This window comes from Anguilla rostrata, chromosome 18, assembly GCF_018555375.3.
Source record: "Anguilla rostrata isolate EN2019 chromosome 18, ASM1855537v3, whole genome shotgun sequence".
Taxonomy (NCBI): Eukaryota; Metazoa; Chordata; class Actinopteri; order Anguilliformes; family Anguillidae; genus Anguilla; species Anguilla rostrata.
In genome coordinates, this window is record NC_057950.1 from 11429001 (window position 1) to 11442458 (window position 13458).

The following is a 13458-nucleotide window of genomic DNA, read 5'->3' on the forward strand; positions in this document are numbered from 1 at the left end:
GGAGGGATTCATCGCACCAATGGGGAGGGATTCATCGCACCAATGGGAAGGGAGTGTGAGGAAGGGGAGGAGCTTGATCATGTCATTGGGAAGGGTATGACGGGGAATTGATAGTTGTGGAACAAGAATACCTGGAGTCCATTCCAACTTGGGCAGCTGTTGGGGTTGAAGTGTCTGGTGTGTGGCCATGCTTATGTGAGGAACAGGCTTAGAGTGTGACCTCCATCTAACAAAAAAGTGCCTGATGGGTAACGGAACAGGCAAGATTGGGGGGGGGGGGGTGATCTCACATTCATATTGTCTACGATCTGGCTGATGTGTTCCTTGAAGGCGACTTGGAATGCAGCGTTCTGGCCCTGAATTCCAACAGGGGACCGAAGGTCAAAGTCTATTGAAAGTGCTCCGCTAACATTTTATACCAATCATAAAAGAGAGATTTTTCAAACACTTAGTCACCAACTGTAATAATTCCCAAGAAGCAGTGTCCATGATAGCACATGTGGTGATGAAAGTTTTTTTTTTTCAGGGAGATGCAGTTTTCCAGAGATTGGGGGGGAGGGGGAGAGCAAATGTGGTTTTCTGTGTGAAGGCCACAGGAGACGGCAGTTAGTCTGGACTGTGGAATAAAGGGGGGGAAGACTTGGGAGGGCAGTAATGTTTGCACAGGGGCTGGAGACATAATTCCAGTACAGAGTAATGACACAAAAACTGCTGCCAAGATAGCATTGAGAACACAGCCTTCTGCGCCAGTCTTAATGGTCTGCTACCGTAGGCCTCATTAAGAGGATATTGCATTTAGGTCTGTCTGTGCATCTATCCCTCTCTCCATATTGTAGGGTGGTTTTACAGAAGCGTGCCCCTTATAAGACCTCCAAAGGAAAACAGACTGTTTACTGTGCTGACAGGGAGTCAGCAGGGTTTGATAAAAAGATGGTGGCAGTTGCTAAACGTTCTACTGGATTAGCATTATGTAAACCATAACTGGCATCTTTGATGGTGTGGTCAGCTAAAGGTTAGCCCGGTGTGATAGGCTTACAGAGATTGGAAAAGCAGGATCGGTAATGTTACCGTTTTGTTGTGATTGTGTCCGTATTTGATGACTTGGGGTTTTCCATTGATCTTTAGATGTATGAGGAGAAAAATGGAATGGTTTGAGGAGATTCGTCAATAAGACCTGTGCTTTGTACACACATAGCCATTCAACTACACACATTTTGCACCATTGACTTCACTTTAACCTACGTGCCATTTGGTGTATCTGAAGGGATTTTTAAAATATCGTGCGGTTGAATTTTGAGCATGTACTTTAAGTCCATTTACCTGTGTGGGGGAGTTCCTTCCTCTGACTCCCACAAGGGTTGCCCCCCTATATCGAAGCAATTGTACACCTGTGCCACCATTGTTTGACGTCCCTCCCCTTCCCTGCCCCCTTCCCCCAGGTGTATTTCGATTACATGCGCAGCTGGATCCAGATGCTGCAGCAGCTGCCCCAGGCCTCCCACAGCCTTAAGAACCTGCTGGAGGAAGAGTGGAACTTCACCAAGGTCATCACCCCCTACATTAGGGGCGGCGAGGCCCAGTCTGGATGCCTCTTCTGGTTAGCCCTCCCGCTTTCTGCTCTCCTTTCTCTACCTCGTAACGTCTTTCTCTTTCTTTCTGTTTCTCTCTCTGGTTTTGTTGTTGTTTTCTTAGTCCTTTTTTCGACTTCTGTATTATACCCTTAATATTCTTTATTTTTCTATGTTTCTTTTATCTATATGATCCCCGTGTGTTCCTCAGCTATATGCTTAGTCTAGCTAGGCTAGTTTAATTAGTTACTCGGCTAGATGTTGCTTAGTTACTAGGCTAGGTGTTATAGGCTAGCACGTTGAGTGGAGACTGCTAGGCTAGGCTAACACTGCTGTGCATTAGGAGTGTTCAATATCTTTAAGGTATTGGAGAGAATCTTATTATCTAGCAGATTATGTTCACTGTTTGTGTGACCCTCCCCCTTCACTCCCTCATCCCACAGTGACATAGCTGGCATGTTGCTCAAGTCCACTGGAGACTTCCTGGATGCAGGCCTGCAGAAGAGTGGTGATGAATTCTGGGAAAGTGCAGATGACAGCACTGCCTCTGATGAGATTAGGTGGGTCAGGAAACTGGGAATTATTACTGTGGCATGGACCGTAACTAGCATTCATTTATTAACACTAAACAATCATGTAATCTTTAGCCAGGCGTCGTTCACAGGCACATACGCTTTTGCCTTTGTTGCAACTACTTGTATGGCCTATATGTCTGCATCTAGACACTGTGGTAACCATAACGATGGGTTGTCTCCGCAGGCGATCGGTCATCGAGACGAGCCGTTCTCTGAAAGAGCTTTTCCACGAGGCCCGCGAACGGGCGTCCAAAGCGCTCGGCTTCGCCAAGATGCTCCGCAAGGTGAGCTGGACTTCCGCCCCCCCCCTCCGCCTACCCCCCAGTCCACCTCAGGGTTCCTGTGGGAGGGTTTGTCATTCACCCCCGTGCCTGCGTTCTCCTCCGCAGGACCTGGAGATCGCGGCCGACTTCAGCATCGCTGCCGGAATCCCCGGCCTCCTCAGTGCCCTCAAAGCAAAGAACTGCGTCAAGGTAGGAAGAGGCTACGCTCTGTCTTTGGCTGCCACGTAGTCCTCTCCACCTCTCCTCTGACCTTTCACATGGAACCAACAGCCTCTTCCCTCTATCGCTCTATCTGTTTTTCTCTCGCACATCTATCCTGGCCACGGCTGGGAAAAATATTTTGGGGGGAAGAACCTTGCACTGTGGACCCACACGTCTACGTATATCTTTGGGTACATCAGAGTGGACGAACAGTCAGGCTGTACTTGGTCAGCCAGCTTTGGCTCCGCTTCATAGCTAGCCTTGTTCAAGCTCCAGGTGTAACCCCCCCCCTCCCGCCTCTACAGGTCCAGATCCCGGGACTGGAGGAGCTCCAGGTGTTCGTCCCGAGCGGCCTGGTCTCCCAGCGCCCCGTCATCCTCCAGCTCCTCAACGCGGCGGCTGGGAAGGACTGCTCCAAGGAGCACGACGAAATGGTGGACGACGAGGCCTACCTGCTCATGAGCAAGCAGGGAGCCGGGGACTCGCCTACGGAGGCCGACTGGGCGCGGTGGGAGGGAGCCCTGCTGAAGCTGGTGCCTCAGACGGAGACTGTGGACACTCTGAGGGCCATGAAGGTGCACTGTTAGCATTGCATATCGGTTTGTTGTTTTTTCCTCTCTCCACTGAGAATGACCCTGTTTTGCACATAGTGACTTTGCGGGTAAACACGACGCTAAGAATAGTCGCATGTGGTTGGTGTAACTGAAGTTGTCAGAAGCAGCCTTTTGATGTTCGCACATCTTCCTGAATTTGCATTCTCACAACTTCTCCTTTACCTCCCACTGCCCCACCTTCCCCTTTTCTTTTCCTCCCTCTCAATTTCTGTCTCTCCCTTTGTTTCTCTGCTAACGCCCAATCACACCCTGTACGTGGCCCCATTTCCCTTTTCCTCTCAATCCATTCCCCTCCTTCCAATTCACTTCCTCTTTGTAATGCTTCCTCTTCTCTCCCCCTCCATCACAATCCACCTCTTTCTGCCCTTTTCCCTCTCGACGCTGTGCCCCCCTCTGGTTGGCAGGTGGATAACCTGCTGCTGGTGGTGATGCAGTCGGCTCACCTGCTGACCCAGCGCAAGGCCTTCCAGCAGTCCATGGAGGACATCCTCACCCTGCGGCGAGAGCAGACGTCCAGCCAGCCCCTCATCGCTGGAGCCCTGGAGCAGCTTAAGGTGGGGCCTCTGCTCCCCCGTCCCGTGCCCCCGCACCCCGTCCTGCATCTCTGTACCCCATCCTGTGCCTCTTCACCCCGTCCCACTCCTCTGCACCACATCCTGTGCCTCTTCACCCCATCCTGTGCCTCTGCACCCAGTCCCACACCTCTAGCTCCCCGTTCTACGCCTCTGTGCTGTGTCCCACACCTCCACAAAACTGGGGCAGGCCATCGGCTAGCTGCTGCTGTTGCGTTGCCTGAAAACAGCCGCCTGCAGTGAGAAAACGCTGAGAGGCGGAAGCCACTTCCTCTCCAGTCGAAGCCAAAAACCCCCGATCAGCCACCCGCGTTTCCTCTTCTCTCGATAAGGCTGCGATGAGTTCCTGTGTGGCAGAGTTGCGGTGAATGCGTGCGCTGATCATAGAAAGCGTTTTCTTTTCTCTTTCCTCTCAGAACGAGGCCCTTCAGCTGTGCATTAAAATCAACACGGCCATCGACCGGGTGGAGTACATGTTCACGTCTGAATTCGAAGCCGAGGTGGAGGAGTCGGAGTCCGCCACTCTGCAGCAGTACTACAGAGAAGCCATGATCCAGGGCTACAACTTTGCCTTCGAGGTCAGGGTTCAAAGGGTCAGAGTTCAGTGGGTCAAAAATACAAAAGCCACGTGCTCATGTGTTCAGACTTCACACATGTGGCTCTCACGGTGTAACTGCAGTTGCATTGCAGTGCGTAGATGTTTCCACAACGCTGTAGCCAGGTTGTGACAATTTTAAATGCTACCCGGGTTTATTATTTAATTAATCTTAATCACACTGGTTTTCAAAACCTTGTAAACTGTAAAACAGAAATGAGGCCTCTTTATTATTTTACAAACAGTATTAATTAAAGAAAAGCCTCCAAAAAGACCCCAGTGTGAAATAACATAATTAATATTCCTGTTAGAACGTGCAAGTGAATGTTGAGTACTTCATAGTGAATCATTATTTACAAAGTGAATCATTATTTACGCAGAACAGTTTTAAACAAGGGGGCTAACTCCACTGTGGCCTGCTTATAGGTATGGAATATTGAAATACGCATCAGATTAACAGATTTTCATCTCTGGTGTTTGTGTACGAGCTGGGGTAAGTGGAAAATGAGGGTTAGTTTGTTCCATTATTTGTAGTGGTTCTAGCCATTCCAGCACGTGCCTGGCAGGTGGTTCATATTTGTATTCGTTTTTATGCCAAGTTTTATGGAAAGTCCTGGTGCGGAGGGAACGTCCCCCAGGAAAGTGGGTTTTTTTTTGTGTGGCATTATGGGATTGCGGCATTATGGGAATGCTTTCCGCTTTCTGCATTTCAGTACCACAAGGAGGTGGTGCGCTTGATGTCTGGGGAGTTTCGCCAGAGGATAGGCGATCGGTACATCGCCTTCGCCCGAAAGTGGATGAACTACGTCCTGACAAAATGCGAGAGTGGGAGGGGCACACGACCCAGGTGAGACAAGCGTCTCCATTGGCAACCATGTGAAATGACTGTGGAAATAGTTTGTGTGTGTGTGTGTTGGTTTTCTCACTTTGATTTGCGTTTTCTTTTTTTTGTTGTGTGTTTGTGTACATACACAGATGGGCTACTCAAGGCTTTGACTTTCTGCAGGCGATTGAACCTGGTTTTATTTCAGCACTGCCTGAGGACGACTTCCTGGTAAAAAAAACGTGTTAATTTGTGTTTTAATTGTACGTGTGTGTGTTTGTGTGTAAGAAAGAGGATTAAGAATTAAAGTGTTTCCAGATGTGTTGTTCACTGACCCGACTGCCAGCCAATCCACGTTTTTTAAAGTTTGGTGTCACTGTTGTCTTTCAGAGTCTGCAGGCCCTAATGAACGAGTGTATCGGTCATGTGATCGGGAAGCCTCACAGTCCTGTCAGTGGCCTCTACTTCGGTAAGGCCTTCCCTTGCTCCACTCTCAGTTCGCCATCAACTGCCCCAGGGTCACAAGTTGGTCACAATCACTGAAACTGAGCTGGCCAATCAACAGACATCAGTTCGCCTTCACATTATACTGAAGACGTGTTCTGAACAAAACACACTGAACAATAGATGTACGACCTCTAATACCTACATGTGGATGTGGAAGCATAATCCAAGCACATGACTCACTATGTTTTGATTCATAATCATTATTGTGATCGCAGTATTAAAAGGGGGGGAAAAAAACCCACTTAATGGCACACTTTTTTGTTCACATTTTTTCACTGGTGAAGAAAGATGATACTATGGGGGATTAGAGGGCCTGGTTTAATCAGTCTCAACATTGTGATGTGCAACGTGTGTTTGCTTTTTGTTTATTTATTATTTACAATAAAGAGCAGCGCAGGTGAGTGTGTATCTCTGCCTGCTTCTGGACTAGAGCCAGAGAGCGACACACGCGCACACACACACACACACACACACACACACACACACAGGGTCCTGTGCAGTGCTGTGTGTGAGCGATCAGGCGTAGATGCTTTAAGGTTTCGGGATGGGCTGTCGAGTAGCAATTTCATGTCTTTTCAGGGTCGAGGAACAGCCCCCGGCCCGTGAAGGTACCCCGCTGCCACAGCGACCCCCCGAATCCCAACCTGTTCATCCCAAACGCAGAGAGCTTCAGGTACGCCTCCGGTCACATGACTACAGCAGCGCCGAGCGGAACCGCTGGTACCGCTAACGTGTTTGGGTTCACGCTTGTGTGCTGGTGCGTCTGCAGGCACTTTTTTCCCCTGCATGTTCTAACTTTTCTTTTGCAATCAGTGGGCATTTAATCACTAGAGTGAATGCAATGTAATTGGTCAACAGCCATCAAATGCGGTTTGAGTTCAGTGTTACGTGTACACATGTGAACATGTATGTTGTATGTGTGATGGTGTGGTACATTATGGTAGCATTTCTCCTGCTTACAGCAAGATGTTGCTCTTGGTTGCTAAACCAGGTCGACTTGTCATTGGTTGAACGCTGCACCTTCTGATTGGTTTCAAAAGTGAAAGTATGAAGAGAGAGGTGAAACGGGCCCCTCCTAAGATCAATCAGTGAGGAGATATAGATGTGTGCATGTGTTTGCGTGCGGCTGTGTGTGTGTGTGTGTGTTTGTCCGTGTGTGTGTGTGTGTGTGTGCCTGTCTGTGTTTGTGTGTCTGTCTCTGTGTCTGTCCTTGTGTTGCTTGTGTCTGTGTTGGCACTGCTTGCTGTGCATGTGCCTGGTTGCTTGGTGCTGTGCATTGCTGCGTCTGTGCTTATCTTCTTGTGCTGTGTGTGCTCATGCTGCGTCGTGTATGCTTCTGTGTGTGTGCCTGTGTGTGCGTGTGTACATGTGTGCCTGTGCGCGCGCGTGTGCGTGTGTACATGTGTGCCTGCGCGCGCGTGTGCGTGTATCCCTCCCCCCCTCCCTCCCTCCTGTGCTGGAGGCAGAGCTCCTCCTCAGTGTGTTTTTTCGCCGCAGCTCTCGGAGTCTCCCCTGCGACCTTCGGACCCCGCTGTGCCCCCCGGGCCCCCGCCCAGCCCCTGTGGGCCTTGGGGAACCAGGCCACTCCAAACCACCCTGCAGCACCCCCAATGACCTCAGGTAGCCTTGTACCCCCCCTGTAAGACCCCCGGTGCCCGTATGGCATGCCCTCCTGTCCTGCCCACCCAAACAACCCATCTTTTGTTCCACTGCCTACCAGCCAGGGTCCCCCAAACTGTCTTTTCACTGGCATCCAGTGAACTAACTGATCAATCACCCCTTCAGTTGATTGATCCGCTTAAGTATAAAGACCTGGTTCCTGTTCACCCCTTTGCACCCTGCTGTGATATGCGCAGAACTGCTTCAAGTGTTCGGCTGTCAAGCGGAAGTGCCGACGGCCAGAAAAAGATTTGTCCTAAAACGTGTTGCATTGTCACAAGTACGCATCGCACCGCCACGCCTCGGGTTTGTGACTGTGCTTTTACAGACGCCGCCACCCAGGCTGCTTTGCGTAGCGCTCATTCTGTGCACTTCGAATATCGTTACTTGCTGCGGCAGCTTGATTTAAAGGCCGTCGTGCACCGCCCAGGATTTGAGCCCTACTGGATCACGAGTCTGCTTCCCTAGACGCCGTTCCACAGCTAGGAAAAAGGCCTACTGTATATGTTTGGTGGAGTGTTGGGTGGTGAGACTGAATGACTGACTGACTGAAGTTTTTGAAATTTGAAAGCCTGAGCCTAACCCGATATCTTATGAGACATAAGTTCAGGTCGATGCCGTTTCAGACTCTTGCTGTGCATGGAGAAGCGAAAATGTGCAAGCAAATGCTACCATTGTTAGCGGGACTGATTGCATGACTGATTCTTTAACACTGTAGCCTGCTTAACCTTGTGGCTTTCCTGAGTAATTTAGACCTCTCCACCCTGTGTAGACGTCTCTGTTGGCTGCCTGGGATGAAAGCTTGCTTTCCAGTGCTTATCACACACGTGTGTTTCTGAGTCACTGGCTGACAGATGTGTGTGGAGAGGGTGATACTCTCCTGAAACTGCCTAACATATAATTAATCCAAGCCAATTAATATAAAAATGTGTTACCATGGTTTTCATTCGATGTTTACGACTTTAATTGCTAGGGAAATCTATTAAAAAATTTATAGGAATTATCCAGTGGCAGTTTGTATGACACAATGAATAATATGAATAGCGACATAATCACAGGCATTGGAAAATGCTTGAGTAATTTTTCTTAATCCGTTGCTCTAGAACCATTACTACCAAGATTTTGACATTAAATGAATCCTTGTGCCAATTAAACCAGTGCTTAATCACAGTGGAGTGAGGGATTTTACAGATGTCATATATTGGTTGCTTAAAAATGTATATCGGTAAATGGATTTTATGTAATCGCTTTTACATTTTAAAAAATTTAAATTTGAGGCATGTCAAAACGAATATTTTTGATATCCGAGTTTTGGCTGGTAATCAGTTTTTAAGGTAGCCCATTGTAGTGTCATTGTGGGGGAGGAGGTGTGAGGCGGCTGGCTTGGGAAGGAGGCGGGGAGGGGGTTACCGTTGGTGACTGTGTCCGACTGTTTCTGGCCCGCGCAGAGGATCTAATCTCCACGAGAACGACCGGCTGTCTTCAGTGGCAGCGGAGTTCAAATCCCTGAGCCGCCACTCCAGCCCCACAGAGGACAGAGAAGGTTGGGGAACTCGTTCAACTCTCTCTCTTGTTCAGCTCTCTCTCTCTCTTTCCTTCTCTGTCTGTCCGTCTCTGTTGGCCTCTCGCCGTTACTCATTCCTGGATCCCTGTCTGTCTGTGTGTCTGTCCATCATGTCTGTGTTTGTAGCCTGAGAAAATTGGGAGCCTTTATATTCAGTCTTAAAGTTTGTCTGGCTGACTCCTTATCTGTCTCTCCAGAGCCGTCATACCCAAAAGGAGACCCTAGCACCTCGGCCAGACGGAGCTGGGAGCTTCGCACCTTCATCAGCCAGTCCAAGGGTGAGAATCAGAGGTCCACATTAAACGTCTCGTACGCGGGACAGGCCCGCATGGACAGGCGTTCTCCAGCATCTCAACTGACAGACCTTTGCTTTGGTATCTGGAGAGTTCTGTAATTGGGCACCAGGCGGCAGCATTTTCACAGAATGGAAACTTCAGTTCTTTCATTGGGGCACCAGGTGGCAGCATTTCCAATGAATATCCCCCCCCCCACAGTCATGCATTTTTTCCTCCTTCCCGTTCTCCACAGACACAGCCGCCAGGCAGAGCCCGATGGAGGCTGTCCGCCGCTCCATCCGCTCCTTCGAGGAGAAGCGCTACGCCATCATGAAGCAGCGCAACATAATCGGCCAGGTGTGCCACACGCCCAAGTCCTACGACAACGTCATGCATGTGGGCCTGAGGAAGGTCACCTTCAAGTGGCAGAGAGGCAACAAAATTGGTACGATGCCGGCACCTGTGGTATTTATCCCTAACTTTCCATTCTCCTTGCCCCCGCCCCCATATCTTTGGTTGTGGTGTTGTAGGTACACCCTCCTCATCTCCACGGTTACAGTGTTCTAGTATCCTTTCCCATTGGAAACTGTGTGAGGAATGGCAACTCCCTACAACTCCACTGCGGTAGTCCTGAAGCCCCATTGCAGGACTATTCTCTGACGTTAACTTTCACACACTGAGGACAGTGGCCAATGAACCCACTCACCAGTGGTGTCCAGGGATGTTCATTTTTAGTTTTCATGCAGTTCTTTGCCTCTAATCGTTCCTCTCGATTGATCTGTGCAGGTGAGGGTCAGTATGGGAAGGTATACACCTGCATCAACGTGGACACTGGAGAGCTCATGGCCATGAAGGAGGTGGGTGGGGTCAAGCAGCAAGGTCATAGGTCAGAAGTCATTGTATGTTAGCTTGCACAGGAGTCACAGTGTGAGCTCACCAGCAGACCACCCTCAAGGAAATTTCAGTAGCACACTTCACTGCATTAACAATGTTCCCCTGTGCTGTTCCAGTCATGGGCTCTTTCCCTGTTTCTCACGAGTACAGATCAGGTTCCAACCTAATGACCACAAAACCATCAAGGAGACGGCGGACGAGCTGAAAATCTTCGAAGGAATCAAACACCCCAACCTGGTGCGCTACTTCGGAGTGGAGCTCCATCGGGTGAGAGCAATCAAACTTAGCCAGCCTTTCTTATGTCCCCTCTCTCTCTCACTCTCTCTCTTTCCCCCCTCCTAGGGGATGATGTACTCAGGTGTGTTCAGCTCAGTTTATGGGATGTGTACATGTCCTGTGTGCAGTGTGTGTGTGTCTCACTCTCTGGGTGCGTTCACAGGAGGAGATGTACATTTTCATGGAGTACTGTGATGAAGGGACTCTGGAGGAGGTGTCCCGACTCGGCCTGCAGGAGCACGTGATCCGTCTCTACAGCAAGCAGATCACCACGGCGATCAACGTGCTGCACGAACACGGCATCGTGCACCGCGACATCAAGGGTGAGTGCCGGTCTGGTGCAGGTGTACTGTGTCATGAGATGTGGTGTCAGTGGTTTAGATGAGGAATTTCACACCTGTGTTTGTAACATAAGAACAACCAAAGAAAGGGGAATTGGCCAGTCAGAGAGAGGAAGCTATTGGCCCTGATTGTTAAACAGTAACAAACACATCATTGTGTTGAAACACAATACCGCATTGACATGACTTATGGAGGATTGGAGATTGGGCTTCCTCTGATACTTGAATCCTCAATCTTATCAATGGTGTCTCCACCAACTCCGCCCCCAGGAGCCAACATCTTCCTGACATCATCGGGCCTGATCAAGCTGGGTGACTTTGGCTGTTCAGTCAAGCTGAAGAACAACGCTCAGACCATGCCAGGCGAGGTGAACAGTACCCTGGGAACAGCAGGTGAGCATCTTGTGGAGGAGGAGGAAGGGGGGGGGGTTGTGTGCCAGACAAACTCTCAGCTGGTTTTACAAAAAAGTCCCTCACTGAATGACTGTGGTGAAAACCCAGCAATGTGACTGGGTCAGAAAATATGATCAAGATTAAATAAAAACATGACTTAGGGGCTGGAGGTGTATTTTTGGTCTGTGGCGTGCGTAGAACGGGCCTTTAGACTGTTGTGATGGCACTCACTCCTACACAAGGCAGTTCGCATTTTCTTCAGCAGATGGCACCACTGAGCTGTGTGTACATGTATGAGCACAGCTGGAGTTTCTCAAAGTGATGGGGTTTTCAGTGTTATACAGAGGCATCCTCTGTAAAATAAGACACTATAGAGAAGGGCGACTGTCTAAGGTGACACATTTTTCAAGTGTTTTTCCATCTCAGTTAGGAATTCAAAATCTCTCTCTGTCTCTACTCCAGCGTACATGGCTCCTGAGGTCATCACCAGAGCAAAGGGCGAAGGTCACGGGCGAGCGGCAGATATCTGGAGCCTGGGGTGTGTCCTCATCGAGATGGTAACGGGGAAGGTGAGGTGTTTGAACAGTCCTGTCTCAACTCCTTTCTCTCAACGGTTAATGGTCTTGTTCTTCTTCCACCTATTTCTTCCTCGGTCTTCTCTTCTGTGGCACAGGTAGTTGGTATCTTCATTTGCACAGTCCACAGTTTTATTTCAGCCCTGAACATAGTCAAAATAAACGGATAGTTCACACGTTCTGCCCCCTCTCTCCGGTCCCTGGCACTGCTGGTTAGGGCGGTGTGCGAGAGTTAAAGTCTGTTGGGTGCAGGGCTCAGGTCGAGCCCCAGTGCGTGTGCGGAATTCGCATGCTTGCCCCCACATGTCGAGCTGGCTCTCCCGCAGAAACAGGTTTCTGGAGAAACGGGTTAAAAATCTGTCTGCTGGCCAGTCTCTCATACCTGGATCTGCCCTGCCTTACCAACACCCATACGAGGAGAACCCGTTCGCATTAGGCACAGTGGGTGCTTCTGCGATAGACATTACCATGTTCTACAGCTTTCAACGTGTACATCAGATTGGAACTTCAGACTAAGGGCACCGAGCATTGTCCTGTGGAAATGAATGATGAACAATTAGAACCGACTGAGGTTCTTTGATGCTGGTTTTTGATTGTCAGAAGAACATTGCGTGTAGGTGACTGACAGCTGCCTTTATTTGTGTGTGTGTGTGTGTGCACGTGCACAGAGGCCATGGCACGAGTACGAACATAACTTCCAGATCATGTACAAGGTGGGCATGGGCCACAAGCCGCCCATCCCAGAGAAACTGAGCACCGAAGGGAAGGACTTCCTGGGTCACTGCCTGGAGAGCGACCCCAAACAGCGCTGGACCGCCAGCACTCTGCTGGACCACACCTTCGTCAAGGTCAGACACACATGCGCCCGCAGATGTGTGCAAACGCACTCCTTCACCACCCCTCCGTCAAGGACGCACATACAAACGCATGCGCACAGACACACACACACACACAGGAAAAAATTAAAACTGCTGGCTGTCTTAAACACCTTCCTGTTGGCTCAGATGTATGTAGTCATAATGTGGAATGGCTCTGTAATGCCTTATGTCATTATCTCATGTTAATTACAGGTTTGCACAGATGAAGAATGAAGAATGAGTGTCCTGGACTTTCTCGCCTTTAAAAAAAAAAAAGAGAAAAAAAACAACCCCAAGCACTACTGTAATATGAAATTAAATATGAAATACAATATTTACAAGGAACTGCGTTCTCAATAATTGGGCCGAAGAGAGGGGGTGTTTTTAAGAGGGTGTTGAGTCATCATGACTCCTGACGAACTCTAGCAGTCACCCTTCCCAGCATGCAACGGTGGAGAAAGTTAAGCAAAGAGACTCTTACATTGTACAGTTCCGGGGGCATTGCATTGTACATACTGTAAGAATGGGAATGGGGTAATCCTTGTATAAATACTGTAAAGCTGAAGTAAGCCATTTCTGGATCTGTTGTTCTTAATGATGACTAATAATAAAAAAAGACAAGAATAAATAGTTTTAACTTTTTTTGACGCTGTTGAATCCTGAAGGTCCGCATTTTTTGTGAGCAGAGGGATTGATGGGTGGAATGTGAAACAGAAGTGAAGGTTGGTGCTTTCTCTAGCAGACTGGAAACCGGCTGCAGTCTCGTCTCTCCGGGAGATTCATTTCAGAACGCGTGGTGTCAGCAGCATCAAGTACACAGCGTGCGCGCGGTGGAAAAAGTTAACGCGCAGAAACGTGTAAATGAGGATTGTGAGGGGAAAGAGC

At 49.2% G+C, this 13458-nt stretch overlaps 1 protein-coding gene across 3 annotated transcripts in view; it reads left to right on the forward strand.

Moving 5' to 3' along the window:
- Window positions 1-13215, forward strand: part of map3k4 (mitogen-activated protein kinase kinase kinase 4) — a 27278-nt gene extending 14063 nt beyond the window's left edge. For 2 of the 3 annotated variants that reach the window (XM_064318301.1, XM_064318304.1), the window contains exons 6-27: window positions 1440-1597; window positions 2012-2128; window positions 2328-2427; window positions 2533-2616; window positions 2934-3203; window positions 3647-3796; window positions 4231-4392; window positions 5123-5256; window positions 5385-5463; window positions 5623-5701; window positions 6319-6412; window positions 7237-7359; window positions 8847-8941; window positions 9160-9240; window positions 9491-9682; window positions 10024-10094; window positions 10282-10398; window positions 10571-10730; window positions 11019-11141; window positions 11604-11710; window positions 12385-12564; window positions 12787-13215. In XM_064318301.1, the coding sequence (XP_064174371.1) occupies window positions 1440-1597; window positions 2012-2128; window positions 2328-2427; window positions 2533-2616; window positions 2934-3203; window positions 3647-3796; window positions 4231-4392; window positions 5123-5256; window positions 5385-5463; window positions 5623-5701; window positions 6319-6412; window positions 7237-7359; window positions 8847-8941; window positions 9160-9240; window positions 9491-9682; window positions 10024-10094; window positions 10282-10398; window positions 10571-10730; window positions 11019-11141; window positions 11604-11710; window positions 12385-12564; window positions 12787-12807 (2697 nt within the window). In that variant the 3' untranslated portion in view covers window positions 12808-13215. The remainder of the gene's footprint in view (window positions 1-1439; window positions 1598-2011; window positions 2129-2327; window positions 2428-2532; window positions 2617-2933; window positions 3204-3646; window positions 3797-4230; window positions 4393-5122; window positions 5257-5384; window positions 5464-5622; window positions 5702-6318; window positions 6413-7236; window positions 7360-8846; window positions 8942-9159; window positions 9241-9490; window positions 9683-10023; window positions 10095-10281; window positions 10399-10570; window positions 10731-11018; window positions 11142-11603; window positions 11711-12384; window positions 12565-12786) is intronic. The other variant, XM_064318302.1, reaches the window with a different exon arrangement.
- Window positions 13216-13458: the final 243 nt, after the last annotated feature.